The sequence below is a fragment of the Fulvia fulva genome, chromosome 5, assembly GCF_020509005.1.
Source record: "Fulvia fulva chromosome 5, complete sequence".
Classification (NCBI taxonomy): Eukaryota; Fungi; Ascomycota; class Dothideomycetes; order Mycosphaerellales; family Mycosphaerellaceae; genus Fulvia; species Fulvia fulva.
Window position 1 is genome coordinate 3,498,230 of NC_063016.1, and position 13,542 is coordinate 3,511,771.

The following is a 13,542-nucleotide window of genomic DNA, read 5'->3' on the forward strand; positions in this document are numbered from 1 at the left end:
TCCGCAAATAGTACATTGAAGGCACGACTGTGGTAATTGACTGTGAATCAAACTGGTAGGCTTGTGTTACTTCGTATCCAAGTTGATTTGCGCTCATATATGAATCTTAACCCAAGTCTTTCTCAAGGCTCTGCCACACTTTAGGCCGAAGTTTTGCCATGATGTAATAATTCTGGCCATGATCCTTTCCCAACACCCAGAGGAAGTTGGCGCTGCCTGCTGGTCGATCGTGAATACTATAGCTCGTCATTGTTCCTATTGGATTGTTCCTTCTCTCTGTAGACTCGCCCTGTCGTATGACAGCTGGGCCAAAGTTACATGATTGGACGATCCCGGCCTTGGTGAGGTTGTTGATGAGCAATGGCTCGGCGTTCCACTCTCCAAATAATAGTTTAGGGGCTCCTTGCGTCTTTATGTCCCTCTGAGTTGCTCGCAACAGTTTGAGCGTTTGTGCTTCGGTCGTTTGCTCAGCAAAGTGTCGTCGATTCTCTACTGCAATGGACCCCAAAGAGCCTGTCGTCGCTTGCGATGACAGGAATGTGAAAGTTACGAGACTCATGTTCTGAACATAGACACTTGTAGTTTGGAGTAGCGTAGGCAGCCGGCAGCGTATGTCGTACAGGGACACCACAGTCATGGGGCGCGCACTCTTCGGCCTTGAAAGCGCTATTGCTCGCGTAATCCAAGCCACCAAAACGTCGTGCTCGCTTGCAAATGCAGTCGAGTTGGGTGCGTGAGCGATCTCTCCACGAACCCGTTCTTTCAATCTCTCCATGGTTCTGGGCGTCATGCAGATGGCTCTGAAGTCATGTTTCTCGTTGAATTTTGAGTCCCATAAAGATCTCGTGCCCCACTTTAGTTCACCAGCACCAGTGAGCCGCTTGTGCTCGAGTGCAAAAACCTCGTTCGAGTCCACTTGTTGTGCCTCCTGTAACAGAACATCGTCATTTGTTCCCGAAATAACGGGCACTTCCCTGTCTTTTCCCAAAAGCACGAGCGACCAGCAGTGTAGGAGTGTTCTCGCACCCATAGCATCCATGACAACATGCGGCCAGGAGAGAGATACTAGCGTGGCGTCCTTGAATGTTGTGATTCTTATGGATAAGAGCGGCATGTCTCGGTCGATCGTTTCTTCCACGGAGCTCGGAGCGACAGTTGGCCATATAAAAGGACATTGTCCCATGTCCAAGACGTCCGCCTTCATCCGAGAGGAGTTGAAACCCCTTGGCAAGCAGCGAGCGGGAGCATGGTCATCTATGTTGGTTGTGGAAATGGACTGGTGGTGGTATGCCACGGCTGGACGCTCGACGGTGTACGCTCTTGGTACATGAATTTCAAGCTTCGCATCGGTCTGAGATAAGTCGCGTCAATGATAGTATTCCGAATTGGGCTCAAGGTGGGGAAAGCTACTCGCTGTTTTAATCGGCCGCCAAGTTTCCTCCAAGTCGTTTGCCCCAGCAATCGACACAGAGCATCGTGAAGCACTTCAGCGTTCAGTACATCGTTGAAGCGCAACAACCAGGAGACGAATTGGCGGTTGCTCTTCGTGTCATCCAGGCTATGTAGAGGATAGATTTCATCCTCCATTGCAGTCGCGATGTTGTTACGTCCCAAGTCGTCGTTGGTGCAGTAGTAACTAAAAGCAAGCGAAGAACATCTCCAGCGTTCACAGGTTATCGCGGCACTCTTCACCTCTGTGCCTGAAGCGTACGCTCTCGGCTACTTTCCAAGCGAGATGATCGACAAGGCTAAGATGTGGTGCTGGAGTTGAGAGCCGGTGATCGTTTTCAAGCAGGACGCCAAGGGTGTGTATGCGCCCGCATCGATCCCGCCGCATCAGTAGTACCGCATGCGCCGACAGACTTCCACATTTCTGATGTCGCTCGTTCACGCAGGCACTGTTCGAAAGTGATAGCCGCGTTGGGTGTGAGAGGTGTGTCTTCGCATTAAGTGTGATCTTGGCGCATATAGAGTTTGATGTTTGAGTTGGATCTCCGCTAGCGGGAGCATGCGTAGCCAATCACGGATATGCAGGTTCTTTTTAACCGGACATGTTTCGTTCACCTCACCTCGCGAGCTCTCGCTTCGTTCACTCTCGCATGCCCTCCAACCTACCCTTCGCTAATCATCGCCGGCGATACGAGATCGTCATGTCGGCGGCGAATTGACTTTAAAGAAGCAAAGCGGACTGCTCTTTGGAGACTAGGTGGGTGTATCGCGCTATCAAGCCCCTCGTTCAGCGGTGCTTGCGTTCACTAACTTCGTTGTTCGACCCGCCATTATTACCGAGGACTCGCGCATGGTCTGCACGGGATCAAGCCACCATTTTCTTGCTGTCTATCTCTTCCTTTTCCTCCTCTCCCGTGGCCGAAGAAACCAGTCCAGCCAAAGGACCCGGCGAGCTTGTCCGAATCGCAGGTTATGCTTCCTTGGTCCAGACGCTACAAAAGGGCAATGCAGAGAGCTCGTCAACTGAGCAAGCTCTCTGCACTCAATCTGTCCGCAAGACATCAAGATCGTGTTGCATCTTCCTGTCGCGCTGTACTGTCTGGTGCATCATTCCGACATGGTCTGCACCAGATCAAGCCACCATTTTGCTGTCTATCTCTTCCTCCTCCTCCTCTCCCGGGGCACATGAGACGATTCCAGCCAAAGCACCCGGCGCGCTTGTCTTGAGTTTGCTCTTCTTGGTTCCTTCCTCCCTGCTTGACCTCCGCCTGGCTGCACACATCCACGATCCCCGAGACCATCGCCGTATTCGATAGCCATGTCCACACGGGGTTCGTCGCCGCCCCGTAGCGGTGACGTTGCCGTTGTGGGCATGTCGTGCCGTCTGGCTGGCGGCGTGTCGACGCTCGATGACTTTTGGACACTGCTCTCGCGGTCGCGCGACGGATGGCGCACCATACCAAATGAAAGGTTTTCGAGCGACGCCTACTACCATCCCAACCCGCAGAAGAAGGGCTGTTTTAATCAAAAGGGGGGCTATTTCATGGACAAAGACTTCTCCGAGTTCGATGCTCCGTTCTTTCAGATAACAGAGCAAGAAGCTTTGGCAATGGGTGAGCTACTCTGCGGGCATCTACAGTCTCGGTGGGTCTTTTGCGAATGCCGCTGATGCGATTGCGACAGACCCCCAGCAAAGACAGCTACTGGAGTGCTCTTATGAGGCTCTCGAAAATGCGGGACTTGCCAAAGAGTCTCTCTCGGGTTCCAACATGGGCGTCTTCGTTGGCGCCGCATCCTCGGGCTACCGTATGGGCACCCTCAAGGATCTGAGTCAGGTGCCCATGTTCGATGCCACGGGTAACCACCAGTCTATTCAAGCCGGCCGTATTTCCTACTACTTTAATCTTTCAGGGCCTAGCTTCTCTATTGATACAGCATGCTCTTCGAGTTTGTACGCCCTTCATTTAGCGGTCCAGAGCATCCGCTCGGGAGAGTCCGACTCTGCCCTCGTCGCGGGTTGCAGTTTGCATTTAAACCCAGATGACATGATTTCTATGTCCATGCTCGGGTGAGTTCTCTCTTGACATATACGCGTGCACACAACCAAGGCACGTAATTGAATGGTACTAAAGTTATGTAGGATATTTTCCGATCACGGACGCACATATGCTTTTGACCACCGCGCCAAGTCGGGCTACGCCAGAGGCGAGGGCGCGGGCTGTGTCATTCTCAAGCCGCTCGAGAAGGCTCTTGAGGATAATGACAATATTCGATCCATCATCGTCAACACAGGTACAAATCAAGATGGCAAGACAGTTGGTGAGTGAAGAACCTCTACCGCTCATCACTTACGCCACAAGCATGCCCGACTGACTCGATCCGTAGGTATCTCTACGCCTAGCGGTGAGGCTCAAGAACGCCTCATTCGAGACGTCTACGCACGAGCCAATATCTCTACCGACGATGTGGGCTTCGTTGAGGCGCATGGCACAGGAACAAGAATTGGGGACCCCATTGAAGCCGGAGCCATAAAGAGAGTCTTCGGTAACGGCCGTACAAAGAGATCGCCATTGTACATGGGCTCCGTCAAGACCAACGTGGGCCATTTGGAAAACGCCAGCGGCATCATCTCGATCATCAAGGCGACGCTGATGCTAGAAAAGGGTTTCATCCTGCCCAACGTCAATTACGAGAAGCCCAATCCGGCCATCCCGCTCGACGAGTGGAACATCAAGATTCCTACCAGTCTTCGCCCGTGGCCCAAAAACAAAAAGTACGTCAGCATCAATAACTTTGGCTTTGGTGGTTCCAACGCCCACGCAATTCTCAAGGCGCGGCCAAGTGCCTACGCAGACTTCGTCCAGGATACCAAGACGGAGCTGGACAAACCGAGACTGTTCGTCCTTTCTGCGCACGACGAAGGCGCAGCCAAGCGTGTAGCCGCGCAGCTCGGCATCTTCATCGAACAGCACCCTGAAGTCTTCCAGAAGCGCCTAATCAAAGACATTGCGTACACCCTGGGTGAGAGGCGATCCCATCTCGCCTGGCGAGTTGCCCTGGCGGCTTCTTCTTGCGACGAGCTTGCTACTTCCTTAAACGGCATCGATGCAATACCCTCTCGGATCTCTATTAGACCCAGCTTGGCCTTTGTTTTTACTGGACAGGGTGCCCAGTGGCCGCGGATGGGCTGTGAGTTGCTCGAAACTCACCCGATATTTGCCACCGCTATTGAGACCGCTTCCAAGTACCTCACTGGCATCGGCGCCGACTTCAATCTGCTCGACGAGCTGTGCAAGTCTGCCGATCGGTCCAATGTAAGCAAGGCGCACATCTCACAGCCCATCTGCACTGCTGTCCAGCTTGGACTGGTGGCTCTGCTGTCTTCCTGGGGCATCGAGCCGTCTATGGTCATGGGCCACTCGAGTGGTGAGATTGCTGCGGCCTATTCTACCGGTGCCATCACTCTCGAGGAGGCAATGGCCGTCGCCTATCACCGTGGCCAGGTCAGCTCCGACATGAAGGTCAAAAATTCCGATCTTCGAGGCGCTATGCTTGCTGTTGGTGCTGGACCCTACGAGGTCAAGGCCATCATCAAGTCCCTCGGCCTCCCGAACATCAACGTCGCATGCGAAAACTCACCCAACTCAATCACCGTCTCAGGCGATGAGCACTCTATCGACAGGCTGGCTGCCGAGCTCGAGAGCCGCAGCGTCTTCAACCGCAAGCTACGCGTCGACGTTGCATACCACTCTGCTCACATGCAGGTCGTGGCCGCCGACTATATGGCGGCCATCAAGGACGTTCAGTCCGAAGCAACTGGCTGCGTCAAGTTCTATTCATCTCTGCTAGGTAGGAAGCTGGAAAACACGGTAATGCTGGGTGCATCGTACTGGATCGACAACCTGACCAAGCCGGTCCTCTTCTCTTCTGCTCTACAAGAGATGTACAGCGATGCCAAGCCCGACATTATTGTCGAGATTGGTCCTCATGCCGCTCTCGAAGGCCCTATCAAGCAAATACTGAAGAGCATCAGCCAGAAAGCGGCCACTGAGGTCAAGTACTTCCCTTCACTGGTCCGCAGCCAACACGCCACCACCAACATGCTCAAGTTGGCCGGGAATATGTTCTTGCAAGGCCATACCATTGACTTCAATGCCGTCAACCAGTCCTATGCCGGTGCGCAGAAGCCTGCCGTTGTTAGCGACTTGTCTCCCTACCCGTGGTCCGATCACAAGTACTGGTTCGAGTCCCGCGTGGCTAAGCAACATCGTCAGAAACCCTTTGCTCGACATGACTTGCTGGGTGTGCTAGACGACAATTCCAACAACACAGAGCCGACTTGGCGCAATACCATCAGCACGAACGACATTCCATGGCTTAAGGACCACAAGATGCAGTCCCTTTCTACCTTTCCTCTGGCGGGATATCTTTCCATCGCGGTCGAGGCGTCTTTCCAGTGTGCGCTCCTTCGCGGCATCTCCGAAGATCAAATCGGTGGCTTCAAGCTCCGTGACATCCAAGCGTCCAAGGCATTCATCCTAGATGACGGGGCTCATTACGAGACGCTCGTCACTCTGCGATCGTACGCCGAGGGAACTAAATCCTACTCCACTACCTGGGATGAGTTCCGCATCTCGTCGTACGCGACTGGACGTGGCTGGCTAGAACATTGCCGTGGCCTCGTGTCGATCAAGAAGCCCGAAGTCTCCAACCCAGTATGGGACAGCCAGCTTCGAGGCGCAGCCAAGCGTCGCAAGATCGTTCAGAACGCGTCTGAAGCCGATGATATTTCTCTAGACAGCTTCTATTCGGAGCTGGAGGAACGCGGCGCTGGCTACCGCTCTACTTTCACGATGCAGCCTGGCAGTGGCCTGCAGATTGCTGGGAATTACTCCATGAGTACCATCACGATTCCTGACACCGCCTCCTGCATGCCTCACCAGTACGAGACCCCTTATGTCCTACCCACAGCGTTTCTGGATCTCTTCTTCCAGCTTACATTTCCCATTCTGGGTGCTGGACGCGGCGTAATGCCCTCTCTCTTCATGCCCTCGTTCATCCGTGAGGTCGACATTAGTAACACCCTTTCAAGGGTAGCCGGTCAGCACGTCCAGGTTGTGGCTCATGGCAAGCCAGATCTTGCCAGCGCCGGTCCCGTTGACTTTGATATTGACGCCTGGCAGGGTGACGAACAGGAGCCTGTGGTCAAGTTTGCTGGCTTTAAGATGACTCCTGTGAAGAACGAGGACGTTGAGAGCGAAAAGGCCCGCAAACTTTGCTTCACTGTCAGGTGGGAGCCGCTGCGCGGCTGTCCGGCTACCAAGTCGAAGGAGAATGGTGTAGTTTACGAGAATGACCACGGGCAGGACATTAATGATGTCCGCCAGCAACCCAATGGCTATGGCCATACTAGTGGTACCAATGGGCACAGCAACGGCGAACATGGTACCAACGGTCACGCAAACGGAACTGGTGAAGTCGAGAATGGCCTCGAAAACGGGACCACTGGGCATTTTGCTCCTGTCGACGCCGTCAAGAACATCCTCGAGGACGAAATCACACTGATTGCCGATTCCGAGCACTCAACCCCCATAGTGTCAGCCCTACTGAAGCTCATCGAGCTTCGTACCGGTAGGGTCGCCAGCATCGTGCCTCTGTCAAAGCTCGACGTCTCTTCGTCCACACGATACGTCTGCCTGGCTGAGCTGGATACTCCCCTTCTTTACGACATGACGGCCGAGACTTTTGAGAGAGTTCAGACCCTGCTACTCAACTCCAGATCCACGCTGTGGGTAACCCGCGGCGCTTACCGCTTCGCAGAGAATCCCAAGAACAGCATCTGCCAGGGGCTCCTTCGCACAGTTCGTTCTGAGGCTAACAAGGCGGCGGCATACCTCGACCTGGATCCCAACTCTCAGCTTGCACCATTCGAGAGCGCGGGGCTTATCCTCCAGGCTATCGCGGTGTCCGTTGCCACGCCCGAAGACGATTATCCCGTTCACTACGAGTTCGCCGAGGAATCAGGCGAGCTGTACGTACCTCGCGTGGTTGAGCAGGAAGATATGAATCTCACCGTCTTTCGCGGCACGCAATCTACCACTACATACCCGCAAGACTTCCACCAGGATGGACGACGCCTGAAGGTCGTTGTTGGCACTCCTGGCGCTCTTGATTCTCTCTACTGGAAGGACGAGGTTGAGCGGTCGCTGGCCGAGGGCGAGATTGAGATTATGGTTAAGTCGACTGGCATGAACTTCAAGGATGTGGTCATTGCCATGGGACAACTAGCCAGCTCTTACTTGGGGGTTGAATGCAGTGGAATAGTCAGTCGTGTCGCGGCTGACGTGACCACTTTAAAGGTCGGCGATCGTGTCTGTGCTACGTCTCTGGGGGCGTATGGTACTTACACGCACTGCGCTGCCACGAGCGCAGCCGTCATTCCTGAAGACATGACGTTCGAAACTGCGGCCTCTATCCCCGTTGTTTACTGCACGGCCTACTACGGCATTGTCGTTCTCGCTCGGACTGAGCCCGGTGACAAGATTCTCATCCACGCTGCCTCTGGTGGTGTTGGGCAGGCCGCCATTCAGCTGGCCCAGATGCTCGGTGCCGAGATCTTCGCCACAGTGGGCAGCCTTGACAAGAAGAAGCATATTATGGAGACATACAACATCCCGGAGAGCCACATCTTCTACAGCCGTGATACTTCATTTGGACCGGCTGTGCGGGAGGCCACCGGTGGCAAGGGGGTAGATGTCGTAATCAACTCCCTAGCCGGTGATCTGCTCCGCGAAACGTGGGAGTGTATCGCCCCATTCGGTCGCTTCATTGAGATTGGCAAGCGAGACATCACTTCCAACACGAGGCTGGAAATGTCCAAGTTTGAGTACAACTGCACCTTTAGCTCCGTCGATCTGACTCTTGTCGCTGCCGAACGCCCCAAGATCATGGCTCGCGTTCTGACTGCCGTCATGGACTTGTTGGCCAAGAAGAATGTAGCTCCTATTGGTCCTATTACCACGGTCGGTATCTCCGAGCTTGAGTCCGCTCTACGAATGCTGCAGAGTGGCAAGACCAGTGGGAAGGTGGTTGTAAGCCACCAGGTCAATGAGCAAGTGAAGGCAAGTAACATCTTGCCATTGCGCACTTACACAGAACGCCGACTAACAAGATCATAGGTCACGCATCCAGCTCCTCCAGCAAACCTCCTCAGAAGCGACGCAACCTACATCATCATCGGAGGAACCGGTGGCCTGGGTCGTTCGATGACTAAGAGACTGGTACAACGTGGAGCTCGTATTATTGTGCTGCTTTCCCGAAGCGGCAAGATGACAGACGAACTCGATGCTCTGAGCCAACAGAGTGCCACATTGGGAGCTTCCATTCTCGTCAAGCCGTGCGATGTAGGCGATCAGGCAAGCGTCTCGACGTTGATGGCCGAACTGGAAAAGAATCTACCTCCCATCAAAGGCGTCATTCACGCGGCCATGGTTCTCAAGGATGTACTCTTTGAGAAGATGAAGTTTGACGAGTATGAAAGCGTGGTCCGATCCAAGGTCGCTGGTGCTTGGAACTTCCACCACGCCCTCGAGAGCAGCAACCTCGATTTTTTCGTCGTCCTATCATCCGTTGCTGGTATCGTGGGTAACAGAGGACAAGCTGCGTACGCCGCTGCAAACACATTTCTCGATGCCTTGACCCATTTCCGTCGACGCAAGGGCCTCGCTTCAACATCATTGGATCTAACCGCCGTTGAAGGCGTCGGCTACCTGGCCGAGAACTCTGCCCGTCAGTCTCAAGTTCTGAGAAGCCTATCTGGCAATGCCATGGACGAGGCCGAGGTTCTAGCCCTGATCGAGTCTGCCATCAACGGCAAGGTCGGGACCATTTGCCAGGACCAGTGCATCACTGGCCTCAGCTTCGAGAACCCGTCTTCGCTGCCTTTCTACGCTTCCGATGGTCGATTCTCTCAACTCCGTACTGCTGCTTTGGCTGAGCTGGCTGACGCCAATTCCTCTGCGTCTTCGGCGACCCTTTCTATTGGACAACAATTGAGGCGTGCTGCCAGCTCAGACGAGGCAGTCGAGATTGCCACCATCGGTCTGCGAGATAAGCTCGGCGCTATCTTGATGCTACCTCAGGAAGTCATGGAGATGCAGAAAGCGACGACGTCCATCACCGCCTTCGGCTTAGACTCCCTCAACGCAATTGAGCTGCGGAACTGGATCGACAAAGAGCTGCAGGCTCACTTGCAGGTGCTGGAGCTGTTGACCAGTGGTGGTCTGGCTGACTTGGCTGCCCTGGTGCTGAGGAAGACGAGACTCCATGGACCGTGGTCCAAAGTTCAGGAGTAAACATAGGGGCGTCTCCGTTTCGTTTACTGCTTTTGAACGGGCCTTGCGTCGACGGTCCAGACGAGGGACAATGTCATCAGCGCATCTCGGCACTTCGGACGTCTCAAATGCTGTCCCTCAGTATGGGACTCGACTGGTATCGAAAACACCCGAGAATGGTGTAGGTTGTTGTTGAATCCCTTTCCGCCTGATGCTAATTAAGTAACATTAACTATACTCCTTCAAAGCCTGGGCTACTTTCGCCCAAGCCTCACGGGGGAGCGCCGCGGTAACCCAGAGGTTATCACTGTAGTCTTCGCCAAGCAGGTATATGCAATCAGGACCGCAACCCAAGCGGTTACTCATGATATGACAGTAGTAGCAGTAGGGGCATCGGGTACACGTTATCGTGGCCGATCTCTTGCAACACGGGCAACCGCCGGCGCTGAGCGAAAAGACTGAAGAATATGTCCATGTTCCAGTCGCTACAGTTTCTTACCAGCAATGTTGGCATCGCAATAATAAGACAAGAATGATGTGGTCTTGCGGCTAGACATGCTTTTGCCGTTTTCGGAAGAGGTGGTGCAGGTGGAGCCTCCGCTTGCCGAAGAACCCCGGCTAATCTCCCTAAGCTAATGAGACAAGCTCTGAAGTCTAGCCACTCATGGCACAGAGCGCTCCGCGATGTACAAGGGTACCGGCAAAATAAGCGAGAGCGCAGCTTTAAGCGAAAAGCACATGCAGGTGCCCTCGGTGGTATAGATGAGGAAAACATAAGAACCATCATCTTGGGGGCGACCTTATGGTCGACCTGCGTGTAACGAGCACCATTTGCACAATCACTCCATTGACTGAGCAAACATGGATATCTACCCTGCTCACGTTCTGGACAATGCCCAAAATTATCGCAAGATACTCATGTCGTACATGTTTCGATTCAACGACATCCCAGACGGCCAACAGCTAGTAGACTCACTTTTAGCATTGCTCAAAATTGGCGACTGGCGGAAGCTCAGCGGACGCTTCCGACTCAATGCAAGACGTCTCAGTACGCCTTTTCACGCATTGCACAGCTAACGCTATCGCGTCAGGAAAACGGCAAGCTTGAGATTCACGTCCCACGACACTTTACATCCGAAGCGCCAGCCATTACCTACTCGCACCAAGTATTTGCCGCGAGTGTCGACACACATGCTCTGGGGAAGTGGCTACCTCCGCCGGGACATCACAGTGGAGTGCGGCAATGCTCCGGCCTGCGAGACTTTGTCGACATTCGGCTGCGCAACTGGTCACTGGTTCTAAACAACAGAACAGGGGATGTGCTTCCATTGGTTGGAGCCCGAGATGATACCCTCGAGGAGTTGCTCGTGCGAGATACTGGGCAGGCTGAAGAGTCAGTTCTCGACAAGTTGAGCATTGGATTACTGGGGTCTATTGTGTTGCTGATTCGTGCGATCTGGATGACATTGCGGGATCCAGGCTATGAGCGGCGAGTTGTTATCCTGCCCCAAGACGAGGTGAGTCGGCTCTGTGTCCAAGCACGCAGCGATCTTAAAATGCAAGGCGGAAAAGAGCTCTTCATCAGCGAAGCCGACGTTCTCGCTGCATGGGCAGCGCGGATGGTAGCAGCCTCACAGCCCAGGCCACGCCCCGTCACCATCGCCAGCGTTATTAACCTCCGATTCACGCTTGATACCTTGCGGGAAACAAGCGGCGAATACATCCATAATCTGCTACAGTTAGCTTATGTTCCCATTGCACCGGGCCACACCACTGCGCCTTTGGGAATCACAGCCCTCGCCCACCGGCAGCAGGTCACGGAGCAATGCACAAAATCGCAGACGCTCGCCTATATTCGCATGCAACGGGACCACACCAAAGCCACAGGCGACCTCAAGCTCATGTTTGGCAGCCCAAGAGCTGCATTTCTAAAGGTCAATAACCTCATCAGACTTGACTTTTTCCACAACATCGACTTCTCTTCCGCCGTAATCCCGAGTGACGACCCGGGTATAGGGGTGGGAACACGCCAGAATCCAGCGGGTACGATTGTCGATTATTTCACGCTGTCTCTCAACCAAGCAACCATCTTTACAAGTGATCCCTGTGTCCTCGGCAAGGACCATTGCGGCAGGATCCAGATGCTGGGAACATTTTAATGCAAGACGTGGGAGTTTATTTGCCAACAATTGAAAAGCGAGATAGTATGACTTCACGCGCAAGGAAGGTTTTGGTGATACATCTCGATTTCAGAGACAGAAGCGTATCCAAGGTAGCTGTTTAGGACACCAATGACTAGACAGAATCATGTAATTGGAACACATGACCTAAGGACTGCTGCATCTACAGCTCAAACCGCCGCCTCCCGCCGTGCAAATGTCTGCTCTACAGCCGCCGACAGCTCCTTGATGGTGATGGCGTCGCGCGGCATTGTGTGGCCCTTGCCGTGGTCAAACAAAATGGCCGTATCCTCGTTGCACATACTATACAGCGCCATGGCGCCGCCAATGTACGGGTCCTTGCAGCCGACTATGTGACAGGTAGGAACATCAATGATGTCCTCACACTCGTCGGCCAGGAGGCACTGCACCTTGTCGCCCTTGAGAGCGACGGGTGGCCATCCGGCGAAGAATACGGCGTACTAAGGTTTGGCTGTCAGCGTACTTGTTGGAGATAGTTCTTCTCAGGGTAGACGTGCCTTGATGCGACGAGGTCGACCCTCCTCTTCGAATCGGCGACGTTCCTCAAGAATGAGCGTGGCAGCCGCCGTGGCTCCTTCGGAATAGCCAAGGATTCCCTACACCCAATATTCACCGTCAGCAGCCGCTGTGTCTCGTATCAAAAACAGGATCGAGGCCAATCATGTACTTCAATCTCGTGATCCTCGTCTAACATCTCACATAGCCTGTCCATCGTCGACTTGACAGCCGGACCGCTAAAGACATCCTTATCGCCAATCAGGTTACGCATCGTGTCCTCTGCGCTCATGCCCTCGGGTACATGGCGGATCTTCACGAGCATGTCGTCAAGGCCCTCGATGCCGTCAAAGTTGATGAAGCGGAACAGGGGAGGGGCGCCAAAGTAGGCCTCGAAGCCCTTGGGCGGCGTGGCCACGTGGCCGCCGTCGATGCACTTGAAGTCCACGTTGCCGGGGTTTTCTATGCTGTCGATAAAGGGGCCCAACTGCACCCTGAAGTTCTGCAAAGAGTTATGAGCTCAGAGTTGGCGAGGGAGAGGTTGCGTGTGCATATGCACGTCATCGAGCCAGATCCGACTTACTGCAGCGCTGCCGTACGCGCCGTGGAGACACAACGTCTTCATGGCTGGTGTGAATGGTGTAAGAGAAATATGCTAAGTCGAAGACGCCGAACGGAAGCAGGAGACTGACTTCGAATGCACCTCTATCGCCCCAATCGGTAGGCACAGATTGTTGAGTGAGGTGCGGTAGCACAGAGTTATGCTTTTCATGGCACATCGGTTGTTGGCTGCGATCAAGATCTGCCAAATGTTATCCTATTTGGTGCGTCCGCGCTACCCACAAACGGATTGGTCGTGCTATCTGATACGGTTGCGCACTCGGTAGTGCGTTGGCGTCGCGAACTCCCCATCGAGCTCGGTTGAGTCTGCTTCAGGTCGATGCAGAAGCAGTATCTTGAGGCTCGAGTCGTTCCATGCCGTTGGAGCAGGTCTTTGATTTGGCGCGGTTGTCTATCGCGCATCTCGCAGCATTCGAGTTGTTTTATTCGCACGACTGCTCAGC

At 54.0% G+C, this 13,542-nt stretch overlaps 4 protein-coding genes across 4 annotated transcripts; 2 read left to right on the forward strand and 2 right to left on the reverse strand.

Annotated features, from left to right (window-relative positions):
• Positions 1-106: 106 nt before the first annotated feature.
• CLAFUR5_06160 (Acetyltransferase BOT5) lies at positions 107-1,587 on the reverse strand (the record flags this gene model as incomplete). The annotated part of the gene is made up of 2 exons (XM_047905308.1): positions 107-1,351; positions 1,411-1,587. 2 exons carry the CDS (start codon positions 1,585-1,587, stop codon positions 107-109), a joined length of 1,422 nt encoding a protein of 473 aa, XP_047762370.1.
• A 1,180-nt stretch (positions 1,588-2,767) lies between these two features.
• Positions 2,768-9,803, forward strand: CLAFUR5_06161 (Reducing polyketide synthase PKS2; the record flags this gene model as incomplete). Its single annotated transcript, XM_047905309.1, has 5 exons — positions 2,768-3,062; positions 3,133-3,517; positions 3,590-3,768; positions 3,835-8,570; positions 8,628-9,803. 5 exons carry the CDS (start codon positions 2,768-2,770, stop codon positions 9,801-9,803), a joined length of 6,771 nt encoding a protein of 2,256 aa, XP_047762369.1.
• Positions 9,804-10,643: 840 nt separating this feature from the next.
• CLAFUR5_06162 (Acetyltransferase pyiB) lies at positions 10,644-11,941 on the forward strand (the record flags this gene model as incomplete). Its single annotated transcript, XM_047905310.1, has 2 exons — positions 10,644-10,817; positions 10,874-11,941. The coding sequence occupies 2 exons, from the start codon at positions 10,644-10,646 to the stop codon at positions 11,939-11,941; spliced, it is 1,242 nt and encodes a 413-aa protein (XP_047762368.1).
• A 191-nt stretch (positions 11,942-12,132) lies between these two features.
• Positions 12,133-13,103, reverse strand: CLAFUR5_06163 (uncharacterized protein; the record flags this gene model as incomplete). Its single annotated transcript, XM_047905311.1, has 4 exons — positions 12,133-12,423; positions 12,481-12,579; positions 12,651-12,980; positions 13,062-13,103. The coding sequence occupies 4 exons, from the start codon at positions 13,101-13,103 to the stop codon at positions 12,133-12,135; spliced, it is 762 nt and encodes a 253-aa protein (XP_047762367.1).
• Positions 13,104-13,542: the final 439 nt, after the last annotated feature.